This window comes from Drosophila elegans, unplaced genomic scaffold (genome assembly GCF_018152505.1).
Source record: "Drosophila elegans isolate 14027-0461.03 unplaced genomic scaffold, ASM1815250v1 contig_397, whole genome shotgun sequence".
In the NCBI taxonomy this organism is placed as follows: domain Eukaryota; kingdom Metazoa; phylum Arthropoda; class Insecta; order Diptera; family Drosophilidae; genus Drosophila; species Drosophila elegans.
Window position 1 is genome coordinate 1,702,444 of NW_024545782.1, and position 26,417 is coordinate 1,728,860.

The 26,417-nt window shown below is 40.7% G+C and overlaps 1 protein-coding gene across 1 annotated transcript in view; it reads right to left on the reverse strand.

Annotated features, from left to right (window-relative positions):
• LOC108134578 overlaps positions 1 to 26,417 on the reverse strand; it is a 40,012-nt gene that overhangs the window by 8,027 nt on the left and 5,568 nt on the right. Inside the window, 7 exon segments of the mRNA XM_041708775.1 lie at positions 178 to 385; positions 882 to 1,021; positions 2,928 to 3,107; positions 9,678 to 9,825; positions 9,886 to 10,117; positions 16,027 to 16,132; positions 18,113 to 18,384. Of these exon segments, the coding sequence (XP_041564709.1) occupies positions 178 to 385; positions 882 to 1,021; positions 2,928 to 3,107; positions 9,678 to 9,825; positions 9,886 to 10,117; positions 16,027 to 16,132; positions 18,113 to 18,356 (1,258 nt within the window). The 5' untranslated portion in view covers positions 18,357 to 18,384.

Genomic DNA, 26,417 nt, shown 5'->3' on the forward strand with positions numbered 1-26,417 from the left:
CCCTTGTGTTGTCGCATAATCGGGAGTGAAATGAAGCTGAAAAATGCATTTGTACGTATGCAATTTGTACGTATGCAATATGCAATTCCATTTCCTCATTTCCCCCTAAGTTACTCGCTCGCTCATTGCTCTCAAGGAAAATTCAATTCTCTGCCAATTCTGTTCGTTTTTACTCACCGGATATAAAGCTGATCTCCGACAGCATTATCCATTTAACGGCGAAGTACAAGTTGATTTTCAAATATTTGCCCACGCGATGGTGCAGCTTGATGGTTACATCCCGGGCATGATCCATTATGGTGTCAGGCATATAGGAAAACTGCACAGGTTCCCCGGAGAAGTAGCGTCCGCCAATGCTAAAGAAGACCTTGGCATGCACAAACACCTATGAAAGGTAATAGAGTTCATCAATACACTTCATTGAGATTTACAATCTAATATAGCTTTTTTTGATATAGTTATTTTAACTCAAACAAGTCATCAATAATATTAATCATAAAACGGTTTCTAACTATTTGAACTTTTCAGTTACAAATAATCAATATCTTTCTTGACAAATATACTGTAATTTAATTAAGGGTTGTTTAAATTACACACATAAAGCCGCCTGTAGCATAAGTTTCACAAAATGAAATTATGAAATTTTGTAATTTATGGAGGCAAAATTGTATGAAATATAATCGGTAAACGATACTGATTAGTTAAGTTACGTTTGATTCGACTGGTTTGCCGAACAATTTTGAGAAAATTAGAATACTATGTTTACATCATCTTTGTTTTCGTTTTTTTCTGTACATGATTTTATCTAGTTTATGACTGCATTAGAACGACCTTGTTTTGAATGCTGTAACAGATTTTTGATCAAAGGACTTCCCGCTTACCTGAACATCCTTGGTAAACATGTTGTTCGTGTGCAGCACGATGGCACTGAAATTGCGAACCGTATCGAATTCAAAGACAATTTCAACCGGTTTTCCCAGCAGACCGGGCGTATCGTTCCGCCAGCCAATCCATTCATAACCTGAAATGAATAAAAACCCATCAAAATGAAATAAAAAGAGCGCCAGAGAAGGGGAAAATCAATAGAGCAGCTCTATGGAGGACTGACATGTAAAGCTATTTAAGCCTACCTGCCTGCCAGAGCCAATGGCACATTTGGGGTAAAATTTCCCCAAATGCCCGAAAACAAATAAATGCTCACGGCAGGCGCACCAACGAGCCTTTGAGAGTGGAGGGAAGTCTCTGCTCTGTATAACTAGAAACATTGGCCAATGCGACATTTAAGCCATTTGTTCTGCTGCTGCTTTGTTTGCATGGCCCTAATTTCGGTGGGGCAAGGGGACCCCTACGTGGAAGCTTAGCGAGGTCTTCAGGGGAGTGATATACTGCGAGGGTTCTCCTTTTCCAGCGCGAATCCTGCAATATTAGGTTGCAGCCACTAAGGCTATGTATATGCTTATGGGATTGGAAAACAAGCCCTAACCATAAGTTATACATACTTTCGTGGGGAGCATGAGCACAACGCGGGCAGGAAGTGGCATTCAATACGCCCCAACCCGCTGGAGTATTGATTCCAACTTATAATGCAAATACGCAAGAGACGAGAAAATAATTCCAATAAAAATGTAGATAGATATGGGGCTGCCGGAAATCGCTATGCTCCGGAAACTTTCTCGTTGCAATGCATTGCTTTTATGACTCCGTCTCGACCTCGTCTCGAACTGCGACAGACAGAGCGACTGCATGTCTAATTGTCTAACCGAACTTTGCCCCTGCGTAAACTTCTCAATAATTTCGCTTATTGGCCATTTGCCAATCCTCGAGGAATTCAATGGAAATCGCAGGGCAGGCAGTGAAAATGAGCGACATGGAAAAACACAAACTGGCTGGCCTCGCAAGTTCCCGAACTTCTGCTGAGTTTGGGGCGGAAACGAATGGCAATATGGCCATAAATTATTAACTATGCATAATGTTTACATTTTCGCTGGCAATGATGGAAGGATGGGAGTCTTTTTTTTGGGTTGCCACGAAGTTTTACTGCGACGCCACCAGAAGATCCAAAGTTATTATATATTTTTTTTTATTATTATGTTGTTCAGTTCAGGCCAATTATTTGCGAAGACCAAAAGTTTTCCCCAACCCGTCGCGGTCCATGTTCAATGAAGTGAGCTTTCAGCGCCGCAATGGGGTCAGACGGTGGCCAATGTCTTTGCAGTCTCTGAACTTTTGTCATTATATGATGTTTATCAGTTATTTGGTTGCCATTAATCTTTGCGATATTTGCATTCGTGACACTGTGGGACATTTTCAAAAAGTAGGTGGCAAAAAGCGACAAGTCTCAGTCAAGTTACTATTGAACTACACAAGGTCTACAAAAATTGTACGTTCATAGAAATTCAGAAAGAAATGTACGTAAATGATAGTCTAGGACGCAAGCAACTTGGAACTTTAAATTCAAATTTGGTTTTGAATTGTTTTTCAATTCAAATGTCATATCAATGAATATTTTCTATTTAAAAACCAAAAATCTACTACTGAACAAAAAACATAAAACTAGCAATAAAAAAGTGTAATCGAAATGTTTAAAGCTTTTAGACTAAAGTGAATGGGAAAAGGTAACCAGTATGTTTGTATGCAACTGTTTAAGAACCGTAATAAAAATAGTACAATAGTCACAACTCATGACATGTCTGTGTAAAAAGGACCACTTCGATTCAAATGTTTGGACAATAAAGCCAACTAGATCTCACACTGTCCCAAATAATTTTTTCTATTACAAAACTGGATACTTTCCGTGCCGGGAAATTATTACTCTCGGGAAGAAACATTAAAAGCAATAGCTCGCATACGACAAGTTGATGCCGGGGAAATTTGTAAGCAGCAGAAAGTAAATTCGCCAGAAAACGTTGCATGGTTCAGTTACTCACCTTTGCCAAATCCATGAATGTCGGTCCGGAAGTTGTCCTTGCCCTTCTGCCCATCCACCAATTGACCAAGGCCTTCCACATAGCGATCGCCCTGTTCGTTGCCGTCATAGGTTTTATCCGACAGATCCACTTCCATGCCGCGCTGAACGCCCTTTGGAATGCTGTAGGACACGATTCCCTCTGAAACGGTTGAAAAGAAAACGAAAAATTGAATTTTTGAGGGTGGAAATTATGGGAACTAAGACAAAGACCAAAATAACGAAACCTGAGCTGCTGATTAAGGGGGTTGGTAGAGGAGCAATCACACACACATCACATGTCAAACACTCGTTCCATGTCACGTGTGGAAGACAAATTGCTGAGTTCTGTGCTCGTTCTTGGGACCACTGAACAAAAAATTTCAAATAAAAGTCAGCAAAAACACAATAAATAATATATTTATACCCCAGCAGACAACATTAAAATTTCAGCCAGAAGTCAGTCAGCATCACAGTGAAGGAGGCATTTCCGACCCTATAAAGTATATATCCTTGATCTGCCATGCCCGTTCATCCGTCTATCTTCACGATAAGTTTTGCTTCTATTGCAGGTGGTATATTAAAACGGAATGATCCGGAACATAAGGAAGATCGAAAAAAATCTATTTCTTCGGTGTTTTTCATTTTGATTTTACGGTTTTAAATTATATTCAAATGGGATAATCGAACACTTCAATGGGAATTTATATAAACATATAATATATAAACATATTCGTATAAAAATCTAAATATAGTTGTTTTAAGGTAAATTAGGCACTTGCCGACAGAGTGTTTATATATGCGGACAGGTGCTGCCTTAAATGTTAAAAAAATGGCTAAATTTTTTGAAAATAAATGCGATGTAGTACAATACATAGAACAAATTTTTTTGGTTGAATCAACGAAGCTGTACATTAAATGTACGATAACATTTTGAGGCCGTGAAGTTAATCAAACTTTAAACTGGGAGCATATTTAGGGCTGTTATTGTTTAAAAAAGAAAATGTGGCAGAATTTTTATTTAAACCATACCATTTTTCAAACTTTCTATTTATACACAAGACAAAAATTATCGTATTTTTTGTAAACGGGGAAGCTTTAAGAAGACTATCTATTGTGACTGAATAAAATCTCCCAGTAAAAAAAGAAGAGAAAATTTAGTTAAAAATTTTACAATCTAATAATATTGTTTTAATCTTCCGTGTAGGCTATCCACCCTACTTCTTTGGCTTTTAATACGCGGTAATTCTAAAGTTTCCACTTAATATTCCCCCAAGGCTGGGTCGTTGGAGGATATTGGGTTACTTGAAAGATAATTTCGTTTTGTGGCCACTTTAGCCCGTAGCATTCGTGGCTATGTTTAGCATTAATCGAAAGGAGTTCGGAGAGCTCCAAGGTATAGTTTTTCAATGTCAAAGGCAAATGTTTCCCGCAACTTTTGTTGTGTTTTCTTGACTTCTTTTAGAGCGCTGCTTCTGAGGGATTAGCTATCCGAAGCACAAGCGGAAACCAAGGAGTCCCAATGGAAGGGAATTAGTCAGGGCTTCATCCCTCAAAAACGGAAATGCGGCTACCAATCTGCCACCACTCGCAAAGAAACACCTGACACTAATTACAAAATCGAATAGACGTCCACTCCGCCCTCGAAAACAATTTCACCATGATCAAAATACCAACAACTGGCGCCACTCGGGTTTGCCAGGCACTCGGTGTAATTACACCCCTACAAAAGAGTGTTCCGCTGGAATTACACACGCTTAACTAATTCACTAGAATTTGTATTTAACAATCGGGTCACGTGGTAATCGGGACAGCCGGGCAAACACTCTCCCAGGATAGGAAGGGCAAGTCAGTCGAAGGAATTTTCCAATAATTACCAAAAATCACATAATTACACATAATTAAGGGACGCCAGGACGAAATAGTACCGAGTCCTGGGCATAGATAATGATGGTGAGGCGCTCAGGTGGGCAAAGCACCGTTATCGATCATGTGTATGGTGGATTTGTTCAAATGAAAATATTAATTATTATTCAAGGCCCTTCGGACGGGCTGGACCGCGTTTAATTACATGAATTGCGGCGGAACTGAGAGATAAGTCGTCCGACACGATATTAAACGAATTTAAGCGTTATATGGCGTATTTAATTAACTGCAAAGATATTTAAGGCAGCGCGTTTTACAATTGCCTGGCTGGGACAACATTCACGCAATGCCCGCACATGAGGGGACCCCATGGGGAAAAGGGAAAGCGGAAAGGGAAAGAAAGAGCTTTCTCCCACCTCCGCTGTCTGGTTGCCTCGCTACTCGCGTGCCTGCATGCGATCCTTATTTGCGTGTCGCGACAGCCTGGGGAGCGACGGAACTCGCGCTGCCCCAAAATGAGCAAGGCAAGAACAGGTCCTTGTTAGAGTGCGTGGGGTGGTGTTGTGGACGGGGGCTCGAAGACAGCGACTGCAATATACAAAATGTATTTTCCTTCTTTTTTGGACGCGGATGTGGCACGCAAGTCAACGGTAACGGCAACGGCAACAATGTCAACGCGCTTTTTGCTGATGACTCAAATTGAGGATACAAGATGGATGGCTGAGTGGTCTCAGTGGACTTAATATAACTCAAAGGGAATTTGAAAATAAACTAAAAAGTGGAAAAACACTCCTCTGGTTTCGCAACGCTACACAATTTTAAGCCCATTACAAACTCTGGCTTCTCTCACCTGCTTTCACAGTCTTCAGAGAGTCCCACCTGGCCCTCTGCTTCCAATTTCCCAACCTCTTCAGTTCGGTGAACGTTTCAACGCTCAGATAGCGAGGCACTAAGGCAGTGGCCTAAAATTCCCATAAATTACAGAGCCCTGAACAGTGGGTTCCATAAATCCCGTGCTTAACGCTAATCAGTTGCTGCATTTAAAATGCACTCTAGTTCGATTCCGAGGGCTGTTGTTAAATCGTAAAGTCAAGCTCAGCCGTGTTTTGGACATCAATGTTTGAGATAATCTCTGACAACCAACCCGAAACTTAACGCTTTCTGGCCCCTAATCGGAAAACTTCGGGAGCGTCCCTTTTTATGGCCTTTGGGCCAGCCAAATCGATTCATATTCAAATGCCACCAGTCTCGAAAACTAATAGCCGGAATTTATTCAAAATTATTACTCGACTCGGCCTTTTTCGAGTGGATTAATGATCGCGTAATAAAATCGACACAGAAATGAAAAAGAGATTTATTGATTTCTTAGCTCGCCCACTGTCCAGTTGTCTGGCAGTTGTCTAGACCCATCTGCTGCTGTGCCCCTAACCCATCTTATCGTGTTTAATTTGCATTTGAAATGCGCCGTGTCGGGTCTAATGTTCACATTCACGTGGCAATTCAACTGACAGTCCGCAAAATGTGAGCGGTCAGGGTTTGCATGTCTGCCAACCTCAAATCCCCCGTTTCTGTGAAAGTGGGCGTGCCACAGCTCTAACCCGACTCCCGCCCACACAAATGGCGCCACTTATCAGGGGACCCGAGACTCTGGCTCCCATTTCCCAGTTCCCAGTTCCCAGTTCCCGTCCCAAAAGCCCAGGCCCAAACACTGCGTTAATTTACAGAATAATTTTCAACTTCCGCGCCTTTTGCCCTCCCAGGGGACCCGACTCTACAAATTGCCATTAGGCGCTTTTCGCTAGCAAGCTTTTTGTTATCGCTGCCAGTGGAGAACTCTCCACTCAACCTATGGAGTTTTAGAAAAATTTGTTTGTCCAGACTAGTTTCTAGCTCGTGCACACTTGACAATTGCGTGCAAAATTGACAATGTGAAGGTTAGGCACGGAGACCAGGTTGGCCATGTTGTGTAAGTATACTGAGAACAATTATAATGCGAAAAAGTTAAAAGCCAAAAAGGATGCAAGCATCGGCAAGCCGAGGTTTATATACCCTTGCAGCTATTGGAAAATTTAATGATTTTTATATATAATTATGAATTATATGCGTATATGTTTAAAAACATAAAAGCTTTGATGATCAATCGCTCTTTTGGCAACTTTATGGTATCGTTTTTCGATTGGATAACATTAAAAGGGTTATTCTGAATTATTACTGTTTCCAAAATAATTTTAAAAAATTGGAACTTATCCTAATTTTTCATTTTTTTAATTCTTTTGGACATAGGAATAATTTAACCATAATTCTGTAATAATATTATTATTATTATCAATATTATTAAAATCGAAAAACGATAACAGATAGCTGTCATAGGAACGATTGCATAATTTAAGTGAAAATCACCATAGCTTCAGTGGGTTTTAATGGGTACTCATTCGAAATTTATGGTATAGTCGCCCAATCCTTCCAACAGAAAAGAATATATATACTTTATAGGATCGGAAATGTCTCCTTCACTGTGTTGCAAACTTCTGACTGAAATTATAATACCCTCTGCAGGAGTATAAAACAAGAAAGAAAGCAAACTTCGGCAAGCCGAAGTTCATATACCCTTGCAGCTATTGCAAGAATTAAACATTTTTGAAAACATTAAAATTATGATTTACTTTCGTATATGTTTAAAAACATTGAAGCTATGATGATTTGCAGCTCAATTATTTGATAGTTATTTTATATATTTTTATTATTTCTGAGGGAGCTATATGATATAGACGTCCGATTTTGATAAAATTTAAACCATAATTCTGAAATATTTAACCATTGCTATATGTCGAAGAACTACACAAAAAATTAAAAAACAGAAAAGTTATAATTTTTTTCATTTATTTTTCCGATTGTTCCTATGAGAGCTATATGATATAGTCGTCCGACTTTGATGAAATTTAAACCGTAAATCGGAAATATTTAACCATTACTAAATGTCGAAGAACTAAACAAAAAATTGAAAAACAGCAAAGTTATAATTTTTTTCATTTATTTTTCCGATTGTTCCTATGGGAGCTATATGCTATAGTCGTCCGATTTTGATGAAATTTAAACCGTAAATCGGAAATGTTTAACCATTACTAAATGTCGAAGAACTAAACAAAAAATTATAAAACAGCAAAGTTATAATTTTTTTTCATTTATTTTTCCGATTGTTCCTATGGGAGCTATATGCTATAGTCGTCCGATCCGGCTCGTTCCGACTTATATACTACCTGCAATAGAAAGACAACTTTTGGGAAAGTTTCATGCAGATAGCTTTAAAACTGAGAGACTAGTTTGCATATAAACGGACGGACAGACGGACAGACGGACAGACTGACAGACGGACAGACGGACGGACAGACGGACAGACGGACATGGCTAAATCGACTCGCCTAGTGATGCTGATCAAGAATATATATACTTTATAGGGTCGGAGATGTCTCCTTCACTGCGTTGCAAACTTCTGACTGAAATTATAATACCCTCTGCAAGGGTATAAATATATATTTAAATTATCTTTAAATTTAATGTGATGGCAATGTAAAGTAGCTAATCCAAAATTTAAGAAACGTAAACAATTTTCATATATGATGGATTTTTAGACTTTCTTTTAAAAGTGTAGTAAGTAGTTAGTAGTTTTTCGGTTTTCCTTTTTTTTTTTGTTTGTGTCGGACGACGTAGCGTAACATTGCCAGCCCGGCATGTTGTCGTCTGGGATTTCGATTTCGGTCAGGTCTTACCACGAGAATCGCTATGGTATGAGATACTTTCCCAAAGTCTGCACGCGATATACGAGTACAGTGCTCTTGGCATTAAAAAAAAATCCCCACAAAAAACCAGAGCGAAAAAATCAGTTCCAAAGTGCAAAGTGGAGCTGTTCATTTGGGGGCATAAGACGTAGCAGCTGCCCTAATTGGACTGCGTGGTTCAGGCAACATATTGCTAGAAAATTTCTTTCAACAGGGCGGTGGGGCAGCCCCAAAACTGTATGGTAGCGTTTGTTTGTGGGTCATGTGATTCGGGGGAGGCTTTTAAGGCTTTCGTGGAACAAGCTATGAATGTATTAAATGCAAACTAAGGGAAATTATGAGTGTTTAGGGAACTAACTTTAGTCCGCAAAAAAATAAAACAAAACTGAAACTGAAAAGATTTTTCCTTTGGCATGAAACCGTAGTGCACATCGGTTCCGCTTCCGATACCTATATTACGATAAATCGAACGTTTTTGTTAACGATTTCATTATGGTTTTTATACTTAAGTCCCTGTTATGCAACCGTTTCGATTTGTTTACCTAGACAATAGCAAGTCGAGCAATTGCAAAACTCTTTTACCATCAAAAATATCGATTTTTTAAATGAACTGCAATTTTACAAACCGGAAAGCGCTTTATTGAAACTCTGTGATTACATAACACTGTGGGGAACTTTCATTTCCAGAATAAAACGTGTTAATACCCACACTTCAAAGAATATACAAAACTTATGTTTAATAAAATCCAAGTCCCTGATCAAGTACCCCCAAATATTTACAGCAACGGGTTTTATACGTTCTGAATTTTAGCTTAGTTATTTGGAATACCCCGAGTTGAACTGAACCTGATCATAAGCACACTGCTCAAGCAAATGAATCGCTAAACGCCATGCTAATGGCTGTCCACAAGCCAATCGTGCGAACACTTAAGCCGCTTTTGCCTCCTCTAATTGCCAGCAAGCTGCCCCTCGGCACTGCAAACGGATAAATTTGCGCTGACACTAAAACTCTGTTACCCCCTCCGCTTTATCTTTGCTCATGTCGGACTCTTATCGTCTTCGCTAAAGTTCCCCGATTCGATTCGACTCACCTTCCCACGGACAGCCGACGATCTCAGCCCGCAGACAGACGGTGCGGTCGTACTGGCCGTACGGATAGATGCGGATTTTCGAGGCGAAAATTATCGGCTGTAGGGCATTCTCCACCTCGCTGTACGTATTGATGTTGCCGGGCAGAATCTGCGGGAGGAACGAGCATGAGGATGGGGCTAGTCACTGGCTGACTGCGTGGACACCTACCTCCTTGCCTTGGATGTTCTTCCAGCGCTGCCACTTGTCGAAGCCGGGTCGCCAGTACTCGAGGACGTAGGCCTCGGTGTACTCCTGGCCCTGACCCTTGCCAAAGCGTCCCTGCGTCCGGATCGCCGTGATCACGTGCGTCTGCAGAAGGTCCACCTGCAGATACTCCTTCAGGGCATTCGACACCATGTGCTTGGGGCACCAAGCTCCTCCATTATTATCGGTTTTCAGTCTGAAACGGGAAGAGGCAGGAAAAACGTTACTACCTAAACTGAAAAAAATAATCTCTGGGTGTCAATTGTTACATTTTGTGGTTCATGTGGTTCATTTGAACATTACAAGTAGTATCAGTTTTTTGGGATCAACTTGATCCTACATGACAAGGGGTAACTACGCGGCTCTAACATTATAATTTGAAACTTAATGAGATCAATTGGTTGAATTTAGAGTCCCTTAGGCACCAACAATCGGTTTTTTTGATTTTCAAAGTTCAACCTCCGACCGAATAGCCTAGGGCGTTATGCGCCTGGCCAGAAATCTAGCAGCGTAAATTCAAATCCAACGGTGGGAAAAGGTTTTGTTTCTATATTTATTGTTTTTGTATTATATTAAACGATTTCCCAAGGGCTCGCTTTCGATTCTCGCCGACGACTAACCAAAAATCTAAGTTTTTTCAGATAAGATAGAAATTAAATCATTAAAATTTAGGTTAAAACGAATATGACCAAACAAAAAAAAGCACAACCAAGTTGCAATAAAAAATAAATGCGTGTTTTATATTTTTAAGAATATTTTTTGGGGTCATAATGATACTACAATTTATTAAAAAATGAAAACCATTATGACCTTAAAATGATTCTTGAAATTCCCCAAGACAATACCATATTAATACTAAATGGGTTCAAATGGACTCTAAAATGAACGCAAGCATATGACAATGGTTAATGGCATTCTGACACGCAAAAGTGCATATTGATAATTTCGAAAACATGAATCGGTCACTACACAGGTGTCAATTTGGTGATTAAAAACTTGTTATCACTCAAAAGGGTGGCATTCACACCAAAATAGCCATATTGTCACTATTTTTTTTTTCGGTGTAGGCATCATCTACGGTAGTCGGCTGCCTGGAGAGGACATTTTTACAGATTAATTGACATTAAGCGTTCGGCACCACATAAGGCAGCACCACAAGCCCAAATACTACTCCAACCACTGGCGGTGGGGTTGCGTCGTCTGGCAACTCGTCTCGTTCGTTAAGCTGTTTGCGGTTTAAGGCACAGCAGGATGTTGTCTGTGTAATTAAAGATAAATTTAGCCTATTCCCAGACTGGGGACGGACGTGGCCTAACTTTAATCAATTTTCAGCCAGTAGATCCACCATCAAAGTCATCGATATGTAAACCACTACTACGTCGCTTTTCGGTTTATATTTCAATTAAGTTTTACATGCTTGATTGCATTTCGGCTGCCTTAATGCCCTGCCATTACTCATGGGCTTGCTACTACTCTAGGCCTAGACTCACTTCGTTCGGACCGAAGTCAAGAGAAGTGACTTGGACTCCGGCCTCCTGTCGTCGTTGGCTCCGTGGCAAATTGCTTCATTTGGCCGCTTGTCTTTGGCCTCGAACCTGTAGCTGCCAGCGGGTTGTTGGAATTGAATTCGATTGCGATGTTTATTTACTGGTCATCTCAGGTTTTAAGTGCATGCTGCCTCGGAATCTCTAAAAAATGTCCATGTTCCCGCCCCTGACTTCGATTCGAACCATTAGTAATGCGCTTCCGCGTGAATTGAGACATCGTTTAGCTTAAGCCAACCACTAATAGAGAAAAATAGTGAAAAACTGTACAATTTATTCCCCACACACATTTTCTGCTTGATCTAAATATTGATTACTTTTCGGAAATTTACCACCAAGTGATTATCTCTGGCCGCTATGCAGTATTCATTACCAACTGCAATCACTGAAATGCATTGATCAAAGTCCACGCTTCATTGGGAAATGTTGCACTGTAAATTTATAATAAGGGTACTCTCACAGACGGGTAAAAAGGTCAATTTAATCTTCATAAAGTAGGGGCTTCCTTCCTTCGTCCGCTTCATCTTCCTTTTCTGCAGTAGCCCTGAGGCAGCCAGAAAATGAGCGGAGAAAGGAGCGTACAAACATCGTTTAAAATGGTAATATCCGCAGTTATGTGCATTTCAACTTGACTTTAATTATTGTTATTGCCAAAGTTAACAATCTGCGCCACCGTCGGCTGCTCATTTTCAGCACTGATGGACTGGCGAACTGCCTGTTCGTTGGACAGCGACTTCTAATCGGACGGCGCCTGCCGGAGGAGGGTTAGGATTTTTTCTCCTCTCGCCGTTTGTAATATGTAAGAGGTTGTAAACTTAATGGCCTGACGGTCCTGGAGGACGGGCGCGGTAATGAAAATCAAACAGCGCCAACTGTCATTAAACTAATCTCCGTAATTCAATAGCCCCAGACGGGCCACAAACCGTCAACGCAGTCATCTCTTGGCCCCTTGGGGCTCCAATCCCTTCCAGTGATTTGTCGTAAGTGCATGTCGGGCCCCCGTCCCCGAAATGAATTACGGCGAGTTTGAAGCACATCTTTTTCGAGTTAGTTAGTCTAGTTAGGTAAGTGCACGGCAGCCGCAAATTATAATGCTGCCTGCACTTTTGAACTTTTCTGCTTGGCTCTGTGGAACTTTCGGCTAAGCAAATTGCAGTTTGCCTGATTGGGCATGCCGAGCAGTCGATGGCGGGAACCGGGAGACAAAAGAGAAAGCTGCCAGCTCTGAGGAGCTTGAAGAGTTTCTGCCTGTCAGTGCGAGTGGGGTTCGTCGGAGGAACTCAAAGTGTTTTATTTCTTTTTTTTTGAAGTGAAAAGTTAGACCACCCAAGCGGAATTAGTGTAAGGTGAATTTGGGAAAAGTTTTTCAACTTCAACCAGAGCTCTCTTTAATTAGAGCTCCAAGGAGCGGATCCACCAATCCGTTGCGCTTCCCACTTACTCTTCGGTTCCCTGGACTTTTAACCTCCCAGGAATCGCAATCAGGCCTCGTCTTCCTCGACTTCCATATCTCACATTCTCAGCCACGATCCACTCCGATTTCTCAGGTGAGTCAGTTGGCATCGACCCCCGATTGGAGAGGCTACCCGCATCGCAAACCTATCAAAGCCCAGTCCCAAGCCAAATTCAACTTCTACACCCCGACCCTCTGTCTCGACTCTGCAAGGCAAGTTAAAATCTGGCTGTCCCTCGGCTCCTTGGTACAAATTCCGGTTAGAACCACAGAAGGAAAAAGATGCGAGCAACAGAAGATATATTTTGTTTATCTCCGACGACCTCAACGTGCGTTGTCTTTGTGGCTATATTTTAGTACCGCCATAAAGGTTTAATGGTAATGATGCCTTTGCGGTGGTGCCAGAGCGAGTATGGTGGTGCTTTTCCTGTCGGCCCCGCACTGAAATGTTTTTAAGTGCATGCCTATAAGGGCGAAAAAAATGCTTACTTTCCAGCCAAGTTAAAGAAAGGCTAAGATACACACTTCGTTACACACTGTGCAATGTGTTTGCATTGATTTCAAGCCATAATTCATGTGGTAATTGACATGTTTATGGCTCTGAATGTGCTCAACCACTCCGCGAAAATATTCCATACTTATAACACGACAAGTGAAGCCCATCTAATGGTGTCATCAATCATGACAACGGTCAGCGCAACTGCAAAACTTCCGCTAAACTTTGTGCTTCGCATTCCCTTACATCGTGCTTCCCGCTTATACCATCACTGGTAGAAAAAACGCACAGTGAAATCAAACATTTTTATAATTGATTTAAAATAATATTTTCGTATTCGAATCAATTATAAAAATCATTGATTTTAATAGAAAACATATTAACATAATTAAATCAAAGTGAATAATATTTAAAAAGATATTCCTCATAATAAAATCCAAGTTTTCCATAATTATTTTTACTATTTTAAAGATCTGCAATTTTGTATAGTATGAAGAAAGTTGCTTTCTTTTGATTTAAACATTTAGAAATTCATCCGAAACATGAAGCCATTTGTTTGAAAAAGGTTAATTCAATTTGAAAAAGGTTAAAAACTATAAAAGAAAATAAAAATATGCAAAGAGGGATTAAGATGAAGTTTGGCATTGTAGTTTTTACTATGAAAAGTAGTATCTAATTAAACATTCAAGAAATTTAGTCGAAACATAAACATATTTATTATAAATATGGAAAATATTAAAAGTTGACGCATGTATACACATAATAAACATAAATGTATTTACGTGCAAGGTCAAGGTTTTGCATTCTTTTCGCATTTTTTTTACACACGCACATGCGTGAAAGCAAAGAAGCTAATGCAAGCTTGCGTCTGCCTCTTTTATCCGACTTCGTACACCAGTGGTCAAAAATCTATGTAAAAATGTTTGTTCTGTGAGAGAAGTTTTCTCAAATAAAACAAAAACATATTTTAAAAACATTTGTTTTCTAGCTTAAAAATAAAAAATTAGTTCGTAATGATAACAGATTCCTATTATTATTATAATATTTATAATATTATGATATAGGAATATGTTTTCATAGCTGGCATCCTTTAAATATAATACAAATTTTGTTGTTTATATTTCTACAGGTTCGAGTTATTTTCCAAATCAAAACATATAAATAAACAATGTGTCATATTTATTTAAAATACGATCTATATTCAAAATATATGTATAATACTATTTAGATTGAAAAGAAATACATATAATATGTTAAACCTAAATATGGGCTTTTGTTTATTTTGAGTATGGAATTCAAGTGGTCAAATTTAAAATGAAAATAGTTACTATGGTTTACTACGCGGCGTATTAAAATTAAATATTTTTAGCTATTTTAGCATATTTGAATTAAATAGAAACATTTTTTTTACTATGTGCATAAGATAAAAAGTAACTATGCGAAATAATTATATTTGCTATTTTAATGTGTCGTTCTAAATCGTTAGGAAAACTAATTGATTCAATGATGAAATAGTTACATTTACTATGTTTTTTTTACCAGTGATCCTATCACAACCTTGGATTGCCCATTCCATTCCCAAGCAGCCCGAGGGCACTTACCTAAATAAGCATAAAAAAAAATGTAAACAAAACTGAAGAGTTGAAATTAAACTAAACTCTTCTTAGAAAAAGCAGTCGTTGGCTTCCATTTCAAATCCAACTGCGACTTCATTCCTCGGATCTTGTCAAAAACTCGCTTGAACTTTGCTTCTGTGGCAGGGAAAACGAGTTTTGTGCATTTCAGAAATCGCATTTAATTAACTGGGCAAAGGGCTGCCGACTCTTTCTTTGCATATCGTCCGCTGCCACATTCATTAAACTCTTCGTTTACATATTTTACAAACATTAAATATTTTTTGTTCACTCCTCGGATATGCAAAAGAAGATCTAATTTTTATTTAAGTTCGACTCCGGGGCATTGTTTCTGGACTATTTGGCATTTTAATGAGCAAACTGTTTGTGTCATAATATAAATTTCTCTGTCATTGCCGAGCAGCTTGAGCGGTGGCCAAGTTTTCTATTTTATTGACTTTGTCTTATCGACTAATGAAGTTGACTATAAAATTAGCAATTAAATGAGCACGAACCGTAGATAAGCCTCATCTTCGAAGGCGGGCAGATTTGGGTTGAATGGTTAATGACCCGAGTGCTGTGGCAGGGATGCAGAGTTGAAAACACACAGACAGTAACCCTAATCAATGATTTCGAAAGGGATAGTCTAAGCCAACGACAATCGCACAAAAAATTATGATATATATATGTTTAAACATACCAAAGTTTATGGCACATCCTTATGATTTCTTTACCCGCAGAGGGAAAGGTAATGTTAATGATCATGATCATGAATATTCAGTTTGATTGTTTTGAATCTATTGACATGCATAGCATAGGAAATCGCAATCGACGGCAATCATTTGTCAATAATAATTACAAACTATTTATTTTTATCATGTGTTATTTTTTTATGTTCCGAAAAACATTTCTACATATTTATTCTTCTAATAAAATATTGTATATAAAATAAGCAACTTTTTTCCGCCCTGATTACTAAATTTTTAGACCTGAACTCACCTTGCATGTTGGGGCCCAACAAATCCCATGTCATGGGCTGAACTCGCTGTGATTTGAGCATCTGTAATGACCAACGACTCCATGCCCAGCGGCACATTGCACGTAGCTGCAAATAAAGGAAAAATATATTTTATTTTAGTTTCAATTAAAAAGGGAACTGTAACTAATGATGTATTTAAGTACAGAACCGTTGAACTGCAGTCACTATTTCTCTGAGCAACGCCAAGGAAATCTTTTAAATGATGTCGAGTGTCGGGAGAATTATGCGACAGTCTATGGACTGTCACTCTCGCGGCCTTTTCTTATTTAAATATAAGCTGTATCTCATTTTGTATAAACCAAACACTTTATCATTTTCAGAGTCAACTCTGGACTGGCAGAACGTCAACTGCCTTACTTAATTTATTGCCCACCAATTGCATTGCCAGAGGCAGACTCCTCCTTTTATTTGCGTTTAAACGGGAGAAGCCCACTCCTGCTACCCCAACTCTTCAAAATCCTGCGTCTGGCAGTCGCCTGCTGACGTTTTCGACAGAATCAGCGTTGATTTGATGCGACTTTTGTTGCCCCGGCCCAGCATGCTCACCACGGACCCATCCAACTTTTGATCTCCTACAAGCTGAGGTGGTGTGCATTCGCTTAGATGTTTATAAATATTCACACGGGAAAATGTGTGGATTCGGATCCGGGGCAGGACGATGGACAGAAAGCCTGAACTTGGGGAAAAAGTTAGTCAACCAATTCAAAATGAGCTTGTGATGCAGATGAAAATTAAGTTCCAGTGCGTATGTGGAACAAACAGCTCAGAGTATATACATTTTATAGTGTTATATATAGTATTCAAATTTCAGTAAGATTTTAGCGCAATCAAAATCATGAAAAAATACCTTCAATGGAATATACGCTTCGGTTTACAAAAATATTCCTTTCCTTTTTTCTGAAAGTTTTCCTATTCGAATATTTTTATATTTTAACTTATTTTTCATTAAAAGGAAGGGTATATATTTTCTGGAAACAAACACTCGAAGCTTTGCCATCTCTATTGAAAGTTGCAGCTTCTGGTGCATTGACACATGATTGCGTTTGATAGCCCGTTCCGCAAATGAAGAGCGAAGTGCCTGGGTGCATGGGCCAGGTTGGGTCAAAAGCCAGCTCCCACACCCTGACTTCGAATCCGGCTGCGACTCCGACATGCACTGCATACTGGCAGTGCATTCATTTGGAAAATTGTTGCATGTTATGCTAACTCAACTCGCTTCGATGTGTCTAGCCCCAGCAACAGCAGAGTGCTCCTTTGGCATGTGTTTGTTTTTCGAGCAGAGCAGGGGATATTGCTGGGGCAACAGAGTTCTGAGACCCCTGTGCGGGGCCATCCGAAATGAACATGTTTGTGGAATTGTATTTATGTATTTGGCTTGCTTGATTAACTATAAATATTATGGCAGAGCGATTTCATTTTTATGATGCGGGGGCGGGGAATATTGTGACAGATGAAGACGCAAGTTGAATGACTTTATATGGGTCCGATAATAGTGGAATGTACTTTGTAGAGCATTTAGTTCGGACTACCTTGTTCGTACTACACTATTCACTGTTCTTTTCATCCAAAGCTATAATTATAGCTGAAAGGAATAAGCCTTTTCCTCCCTAGCCACTCTGACTAAAGAACTACGTATTCTAATGCATCATCCCCTTTTTTTCTACTACTTAGCACTGCCTTTTATGGTGAATAAGTTATGAACCGTTGACATGCCGTGGCATTATGCATGGGACATAATCTTAAGTCACCGCACAATATCTTTATTAAAGCAATATTCTAAAACAAGAAATGCCTCAGCCCCAAAAGAGGCATAAAAACGTCAATATGGCTATTAATGAGCCGGAGTTGAAGCTGCAGGCTCAGCTCGAAACATGAATGCATTGACCATGTGGGTAAGTTTAAGACTCACAGGGCGCCTTCGCAGGCATACGAGAATGCTTCAACATGTCCAGTTGAGGACATCCCGCAGAGCAGTCGTCTAAAGGCAAGTAAGAGTAGCGTCGAGGGCAGCTCTTTGGAAGAAATTCATCTGGGCTTTGCACTCACCGATATCAAATGCTGTCGTAGTCGGCGTGTCAAGCATTAAGAAGCCGCTGGTGATCACCAGCGCCCAGAGGCTGAGCGTCCATCGAGGGGTGCGGGTGCGGGTGCGGGTTGGAGTTCGCGGGGAGGGTCTCAGGCCACTCCGGGCAGCGGCTGTGGGTGGTGAGCAGGTTGGGTGGGAAAGGCACTGGCGGAAGAGCATGCTGGCGTTGCAGAGGGTCGCTCCACTTGGCGACGGGTGTTTCATAGTGATGATTGAAGAGTGGCAGTGAGATCTATGAAAAGAAAGGAAAGTATTTCGTTAGTAGGTTAGCAAACAAGCCTAGGCCAATCCCCCCTCCAGAACCTTCTAGCCCGCCACTTTTGCTTTTCCGACTTCAAGCAAAGAGCACGCTTAGCCAATACCTCGAGGTATTGCCCCAACTATGCACGAATCGGAAACTAAATTGATGGCAGAAGAGCCAAAAGCCTGCCAAATCTGCACCAGCCTGTAGTCATCTTCTCCGTTGACTTGCTTTCCGGTCGACTGTGGCTTGAATGAATGCAAAGTGAGTAAGCGAGACGAGCAGCAGTCAGGGAGCGGAGGAGCCGTAGGATGACTTCGTGCTTTTCATTAAACATTATTTCGCAAAAACTGCTGCAGGGGCTGGCATATGAGCAGTGCCAGGGGAATGCCATAGAAAGCGGCCACAGTAAACATACTGCTCGTCCTCCTCCGGCTGCTTTTCCATTCACCAATGAAAATGAGCAAGCCAGTTTTCGCTTTAATTTAACGCCGGCTAGGCGAGGAAAACAAGAGCACAGGACAGACGACAGCTTGCGTAGCACTTTGTGTCAGAAACTCCCCGAGAAACTTATTTAGCCTATGCAAAGCGTGCGGAAGAGTGGGAAAAAGGGCCAAAGGTAGAGCGGAAAAAGGCAGAGTGATAATGAACACGCCGCCCATCCAGTCATCTGGCCACGGAAAATTGTGGGCCCTATGCTTGTGTTTAGTTTGCAGATTTCTTTGATGTCTTTTAATTTTAACGGGCTGAGATGTGGATGAGGTGACGGCTGTCCTAAGTAAAACTCATTATGAGCCAAAAGGGACCGGGGTCAGGGAACTGCGAACTGGGAAAGACTGTAAGGCGCACCTGCTCCACCTGCTATGTCCTTCTACCGATTTTGATCTTATAAATGAGAACATACAGTTTTACGTGTGTATGTGTAAGTCCTGGGCCTGGACCTACATGCAAAAAACAGTCATGGGGCAATTTGTCACGCTGCTGATGTTGCTGCTTTTCCAGGTACACCCCTGTTCTGGGCCTGGCCCTTGAATCCTTCACCTGTGTGTGGGCTCTTGTCGATAACTCAGTGCTTAATTGCTCATCCTTCAACGTCCAGGTCGCTCCCTGTGGCCCAACAACAAATTGGAAAAATTCTCCAAGAGCGGAGCGTGTCTGAGAAATGCTGGCTGTCATAGTTTCAACATGCTGCAGACTCACGATGTAGGTTAAATTAATAGTGACGCTCGCCGCAGCACCGTTCGCAGCTGCCATCTGGCGGTGCTTCGTTTTTCGCTTTGCTGGCGACAAGTTTCCTGCTTTCCTGCCCGTTTGTTTGTCTGCAGTTTTCACTGGGAAATATGCGATGCATTGAAATGTACAGTTAGTTAATTACACGCTCTTTGGCTCTAAAAGAGTGGCATTAGCCAAGTGCTATAGCCACAATTTTTACTAAATGTCATGGAGAGATTTATCGACTAATAGTCAGGAATGGGCGCGGTCAAACTCAAAGATCACCGCAAGCGAAAGAATTTTTCCAAGACCACCAGTAAAATTAGCTATATACTCTATAAGGTTATCTGGAGTCTATAGTTCCCGTGTAAGTCCCAATCTCCATCGTCCATGCTGCTTAATTTAATTGACGGCCTGGTGGAAGAGCCATCAATCAACATTTTTTTTATTTAATATGTCAACAAATTCCCAAGGCCCGACAATCGCTGCCCAGGCACAGAGAACTTACTGTGGCCGCCCCAAATGGGAGACTCGAGACTAAAACAAATTGCTGCTCGGGCATTAAAATTTAAACATTGAACTATTCTTCGGGCGGACTTCCTGATTAACTTGAAATGGGAAAAGAGGAAAACAACTGAAAATTCAGAGAACTACAAAAATACCACAAACCAATTGATTAATTGATGAAGCACAGCTTTCATGGAAAATAATCTGGAGCGAACATCAGACGTACTCGAACACACTCGTTTAGTGGGCCACATGGCCCGGCACAATTTGCATAAATCGAAGCACAAAAGCGAGTTGACTGTGCTGGGAATCGGGCACAAAAGATATTTATCTTATTCTGCCCCGCGCGACGCTCCGAGTGTTTGAATAAGTGTCAAATTAAATTGATCAATTAAGCAATTGACGTGCCGGTCCTCTGTGGGTCGGAGTGGATCGACAGAGCGAAAAACGCTGAGAAAATGCACATCCAGATTTAGCTGAAAGAGGGCTTACAGCGACTTCCACACACACAACAAGTGACGCAAATTGTGCAGAATGGGCCGTGCTGGGTTGCGTTAGCTGCTTCTCGAGGTCGCAACTTGGGTGTTGTCTAAAAACGACTCTGCTGGTGACAATTTCTGTCAATTCAGCGTCGCTAATCAAGCCAAAGACAGCACAGCATTAAAACAGGGTGTAGCTCATGGCTGGTTTTGGGGAGACCTGGAGAAAGTGAGGGAGTTTCTGAGCTAGACAAATTGGCTGCCGTTCCATTGGGCGGCAGCTTAAAGCCAAAGACATGCAGTTCTACATCCCAGCAAAGAGCCAACGTCATAAAATGCAGGAGCAACGAAGACTCGAACTCCCCCTCAGTTATAATCAACTGACGTGCAGACAGAGGGGCAGAGTCAGCACTAACTTTGTGGCAGCCCAAACGGAAGGCGACTGTCTAACCAGGGCCCAGAACAACAGCAAGCCTGTTAAAGCAAAATGCAACTTCGTCTGGCCATTGTCACATTTGACGGCCAACACTTTTGATGATTTAATAATAAATGCCCAATGGGGAGGGGTGAAGCGAACGAGGGACTGTCGAGTGCAGTAGAGTGGACTCAGTGAAAGCGTGTGCAGCCAAGCCAACCGAACCCGAAATAGCTATTATAAGTTATAAGTTCGGCAATTATAAGATAAATTATATGCACGAGGAGAGTATTTCATCAAGTTGGCAGAAAAACTTTTGAAATTTAAACTTTTTGTATCTAATTAATAACGGCAAATTTGTGATTTATTCAGCTAACTACACAAAAAAACATTGTCTACAGTGGCGGACTAAAAAATATAGTATTTGTCTTCCAGGATTTTATGACTCTATGTTAGCTTTAAGCAACAAATATATTAAACGTCGAGGCCGACAGAGCTCTGCTCACAAAGAAAAACATTGTGTAATCGATTGTTCAATTGAATACATTATTGATTAATGTTCCTATAAATAATATCTGCAAGCATAATATATCATAATATCATATAATACCATAATATCAAGATCGACAATTTTTATTTTTAAGCACAGATTCCTAGTACAAAAGTGGTTCTAGTTCTTTCGGATAAATAAGGTCAAATTCTCAGGTTAAAACATTTTGGAACATTTAAAATTTAGTAGGGTCTTCAAAAAACAGCCCGTAGCACAAGCGCGACAAATTGTTTTCTTTCACAAATAATTTACGGATACAAAACGCAAAACTCCCAGTTAAAAACATTTTGGAAAAGTTAAAATTTCGTAGGGTGTTCTGTAAACTTGAATCAACTTAACAGAACAACTATATTTTAAAATATGAAAAACCGGAATATAAACCACGAATAATATAGGGATAAATAACGGCAAATTGTCGATAAGAAATAGTTTAAATTTCAAAACTTGATGCACATAAAGAGAGTCAATCATGCCATGTCCGCCCGTCCGTTTCTACCCAAAAAAGTCTCTTAGTTTATAGGCTATCTGCAGGTATACTATATTAGTATTTAAATTTGTTCTTCGGCTTTCTGAAGCACTCTTTGGTAAACACGATTGGTGTCTATCTAGCTATCGAGATTGCAGAAACTATAAAAGCTAGAGATTAGGGGTTTGAAATTCAGATTTTAGTTTTTCTTCAAAGCGTGCCATAATAAGAAATAAGTTATTTTGCTGTACACACAAAATTTTAAAATTGGTGTTTTATTTTAAAAGAAGTTGAGTTAAAAAGTCCTCTGCCGCCGCTCTGCAGCTGCTCGACCGCTGCTCTGCCGTCTGCGAAACCGGCTAAAGCCTTCTTTTTTGTTTTTTTAATTTTTTGTTTATATTTTTAATTTAAACACGTAAAAGTGTTAGTAATAGAACTTCTTTTTTTTATTTTATCAAAATTCACCCAGCTTCTGGGTTTTCTAACTTTCCTAAACATTTTTGAAATACGGTTCCGACATTCGGTGTTCTGGCAGCTTTACCAACCATTAAGAATCACCGACATCTTGTCGTGCAGAAGCCTCCTATTGGCCGCTTTCAAACTCCCAGCACTCGGAAAAATTTGAACAACAGTCTCAGGCAAAGGAGAGTTGACAACTTTTTTATTTGCCCCTGTCTGGCAAGGAAGTCTGCTTTCCCTGCGTGACGTATTTGTATATTATTGTGGCAGGGCGCAGATATAGAGCCGAAGAGCACTCGACGATGCGAGAGGTTTGAAGGGCCGTCGAAAAGTCATAGCGGGGATCAGAGACACTTAAAGCCTGTTTTTATTGATTTTTAAAAGCACCCGGCCCAGTTCATTAAAGTCACATCAGGGGCGGTTCTACCAGCCACTCGCCACCCGCAAAACCCCAAATAGACATAGAATACAACTGCAGGAACGGCAAACAAACGGGGCGCCCACAAATCAACGCCTAACCGCAGGGGCGGCCGGATGGGGGGATGGGGGTTGTGAGGGGGGCCGAAAAAAAACCCAGACGCCGCCATTTTGTCTGTCCCCGTCGAGGCGGGCATTAAATATGCAAAAAGCAACATGCGAAAAAAGTGTTGCATACTTTTAGTTGCTGCGTCAAACCGCATAAAGGCAGCAGAGTAGTATAGGATAGCGGAGCGAAAGCGAAAAAAAGGAGCTCCCAACAGGAAGCCGGAAAAATAAATAGAACAAGAGGAAGAGGAGGAATAGGAAAACCCCCTCCTCTCTCCACCCTTTCTCCGCTCCTCTCAGTCTCGCTTTGCTCTCCTTCGCGAGCCATTCATTAGCATAGACATAGAAAAGCAATATTGAATTTCTTTGCCTGTGTGCGGGTGGAGGGTGGAGGGTGGGGGTGTCAGGAGGAGGGGCGTAGGCGGAAAGGGGGTTCGAGGTCGCAAGGTTGCGAAAAATGTTTTACGCTTTGGTGAGCTGAGGAAATCACAGCGAGGCAGTGAAGCGTGAGAGGTGGCGGCAGGCGGAGCGAAAAGGGAAAAACGAACGCATCCTGACAGGCTCAAGCAGCGCCTTGGGATCAAATTAGTCGAGTTTTTGAAAAAAAAAAAAATGCGGCAAATTCTAGACTTTGTGCATGATAAGTGGTGAATAAAGTGGTCGAGGAGGGATTCAGCACGGGGTCGTCAAAACGCTAGAATATGAGAGGCTAAAGCTGTAGAGAGGCCCTGACGTGGCAGCCCAACAGTCGTCACATGTCAGTTAGACAAACAGGAGTATGGAAACGAGGAAGCGCGAGGATATTGACAGCAGTTACCCAGAGGAAGGGCCAAGCAAGGAGGCAGAAGACCGACGAAAGTTGAAACAAGGATTAGTGAAATAGGCAAGTAGTGTAGAGATTAGTCAGGAACAAAATAAGACCAGGCTGAAATATTACCAACAACTTGCCAAGAACTTCGGAACTTATTTAGTTTCTTATTGAAATGAATATCAAGTTTATAAAAGACACAAAAAGACAAGTTTATACACGATAAAACGACTAAAACTGTTTGAAATATAAGTACATTTTCAAATTAAAAACGAATTGATAATCGAACATTGTTAGATCAATTCGCCTGGTGATGCTGATCAAGAATTTATACTCTTAACTCGTATGCATATGTCACCTTCAATGTGTTTCAAACTTTTGACTGAAATTATAGTACCCCCACCCACACTTTAATTTATAACATTGGTTACATTTCTGATCTTATCATGCACATAAATATAGATTCACGTTGTGCCTTTCGGAAATTCAAACGGCTTCGAAAAATTCCGAGGATGTGTGAGGCATCAGAGCGGATCTCCTGTCTGGCGGTGCTCCTCCACCGTCGGACTACTCAGGGCTGTCAATTGAAGGAGCTGTTTCAGCCGTAACTTAGCCGGTCGCTCCATACAGAACACATCCTGTTACCCGCTTTGTCTGCGGTTTGTCATCATGCACATTGTCAGCGTGTGTGGGCCTGTGAGGGAATTTTTATGAATTATAAGCCAGCGTCCCTCGACAAGAACCCAAGCAGCGAAATATGTAAAAATGCTTTTTGAAAACATTTTCGGAGGAGGATGACAGCAGCAGCCAGCGACATTGACAATGAGCCGGTAGTAAGTGGCTGCCAGGCACTGGCAACAACAAAGCGCTGATTGACAGGAAGGCACACAAAAGGGGTGGTCGGGGGGGGAGTGGCGGTACGAAATGCCATCGCACAGATGGATCCAGAACGGGTGCTGGAAGGAGAGTCAGTCGTTAGCCCGCTCAACGAAGCGCATCCAGGACATGTGGGCTGTGGGCCTGAGACCTGAGGCCTGAGGCCTTAGGCCTGAGCCCACGCTCAAGCTCTATCGATTTTTGGGAATTATTTTCTGGCCTCGCAAAGGGTTCGATATGCAACTGGGTTCGGGTTTTTGGGTTCGCCGTGCGAACGCAGCTGCGACCCAGCAGGCCGCGCATTCCCATCTTTAACCTTTGTCTTTCGGCCGTGGCTGCGTATTTCGGGCCAGACAAATTAGTAACGCTTGATTAAATTTTACTTTGCGCATTGTAAGTGAAAAGAACAACAGCACCATATATTGCGGTGTTTTACCTATCATCATAGTAACTAAAATGGTCAATCATAAAGACTGTCTGTTGGCATTGTAACCAAACACATCAAGCCCGTTGTGACCATTGCACAAGCACCCATAACTTGAGTTGCACTGGTGGTTCCGGTGTTGAATTATTAAAATCGTGCCTGTACGAGTAATGCAGAAATTGTGTCACTGCCGTCCCAATTCACCAGACCGGGGAAGCGGTTCTTTAATGGTACCCGGAACAGGGCGGCAAGTTGAAAAGCAAACGTCTTGGGCTCCGTCGTGGGTTTTGCGGTTGTTATACCGACTGCCGCTTGTTTCGGGCTGCTGTTTCCAATAGAAGCAAACCTTTATTAGCAACAAAATAGTTCGAAAGACGAATAGTAAAGAACAAAGAAGTAACAAATCCGAAAAATCTTAACTCTTTTATTTATAACAAGAAAAGAAGCAGCTACATGAAATCGGTTTCCGATTTTAATAAAATTAAAAGCCTAATTCCGAAATTTTTAACTATTGCAGAGGGTATTATAATTTAAAAGAGTTTTTCATTAAAATTAACAAATAAAAGTTACCCTTTTTAAATTAACAGAGACTTTTTCCAAAGACGACGGGCAGGATTTCTGAGTTCCAACTGAGATAATTCAGCTTATTGACGTAAACACGGAAGTAAAAATAAGCTGAAGCTGAAAATATGAATTTTCAAAAAAATTGTCATCTTCCACCAAGCGCTCTTCAACAAGTAAACCGTAATGTTGGAGCTAATTAAAAAATAACATTTTTAAAAATTATTAACCGGTTTTTAAAGTCATTTTAAAAATGCAATTTTTTTTCACTTTTACAACAACACAAAAAAAAGACACGAACAATTTTTTTTTTAATAGAGCCACCAAGTACACGGCATTTTCATGTTGCACTAAAGCAATTTAAAACTTCAGACTGTTTTAATCCAAGTGAAAAAAATTCACAGAGCAAAAATTTATTTATGTGTTTATGTGTTTATTTATGTGTTGTCTTTGGAACAAAAAATGGCATATCTAAGCACTTAAAAAAAATCCTTTCTGCCGATATACACGGGGTTTCAGCAAAAACTTCTCCATTTTTGTTGCCGTAAAGATTCTTTACCAAAAACGGTATCTTTACTAATACGCATCACTAATACCAAATTTAAGTTATACCTTATTAATTTTTTCCGTCATTCTCGTTATGTAAAATGTGACGCCAAAATAATTTTTACTTTCTAAAATGTTAGAAAATAACATTTTTTTTAAAGATTTTAAAGAATGCATTGGAATGCATTTCAACTAT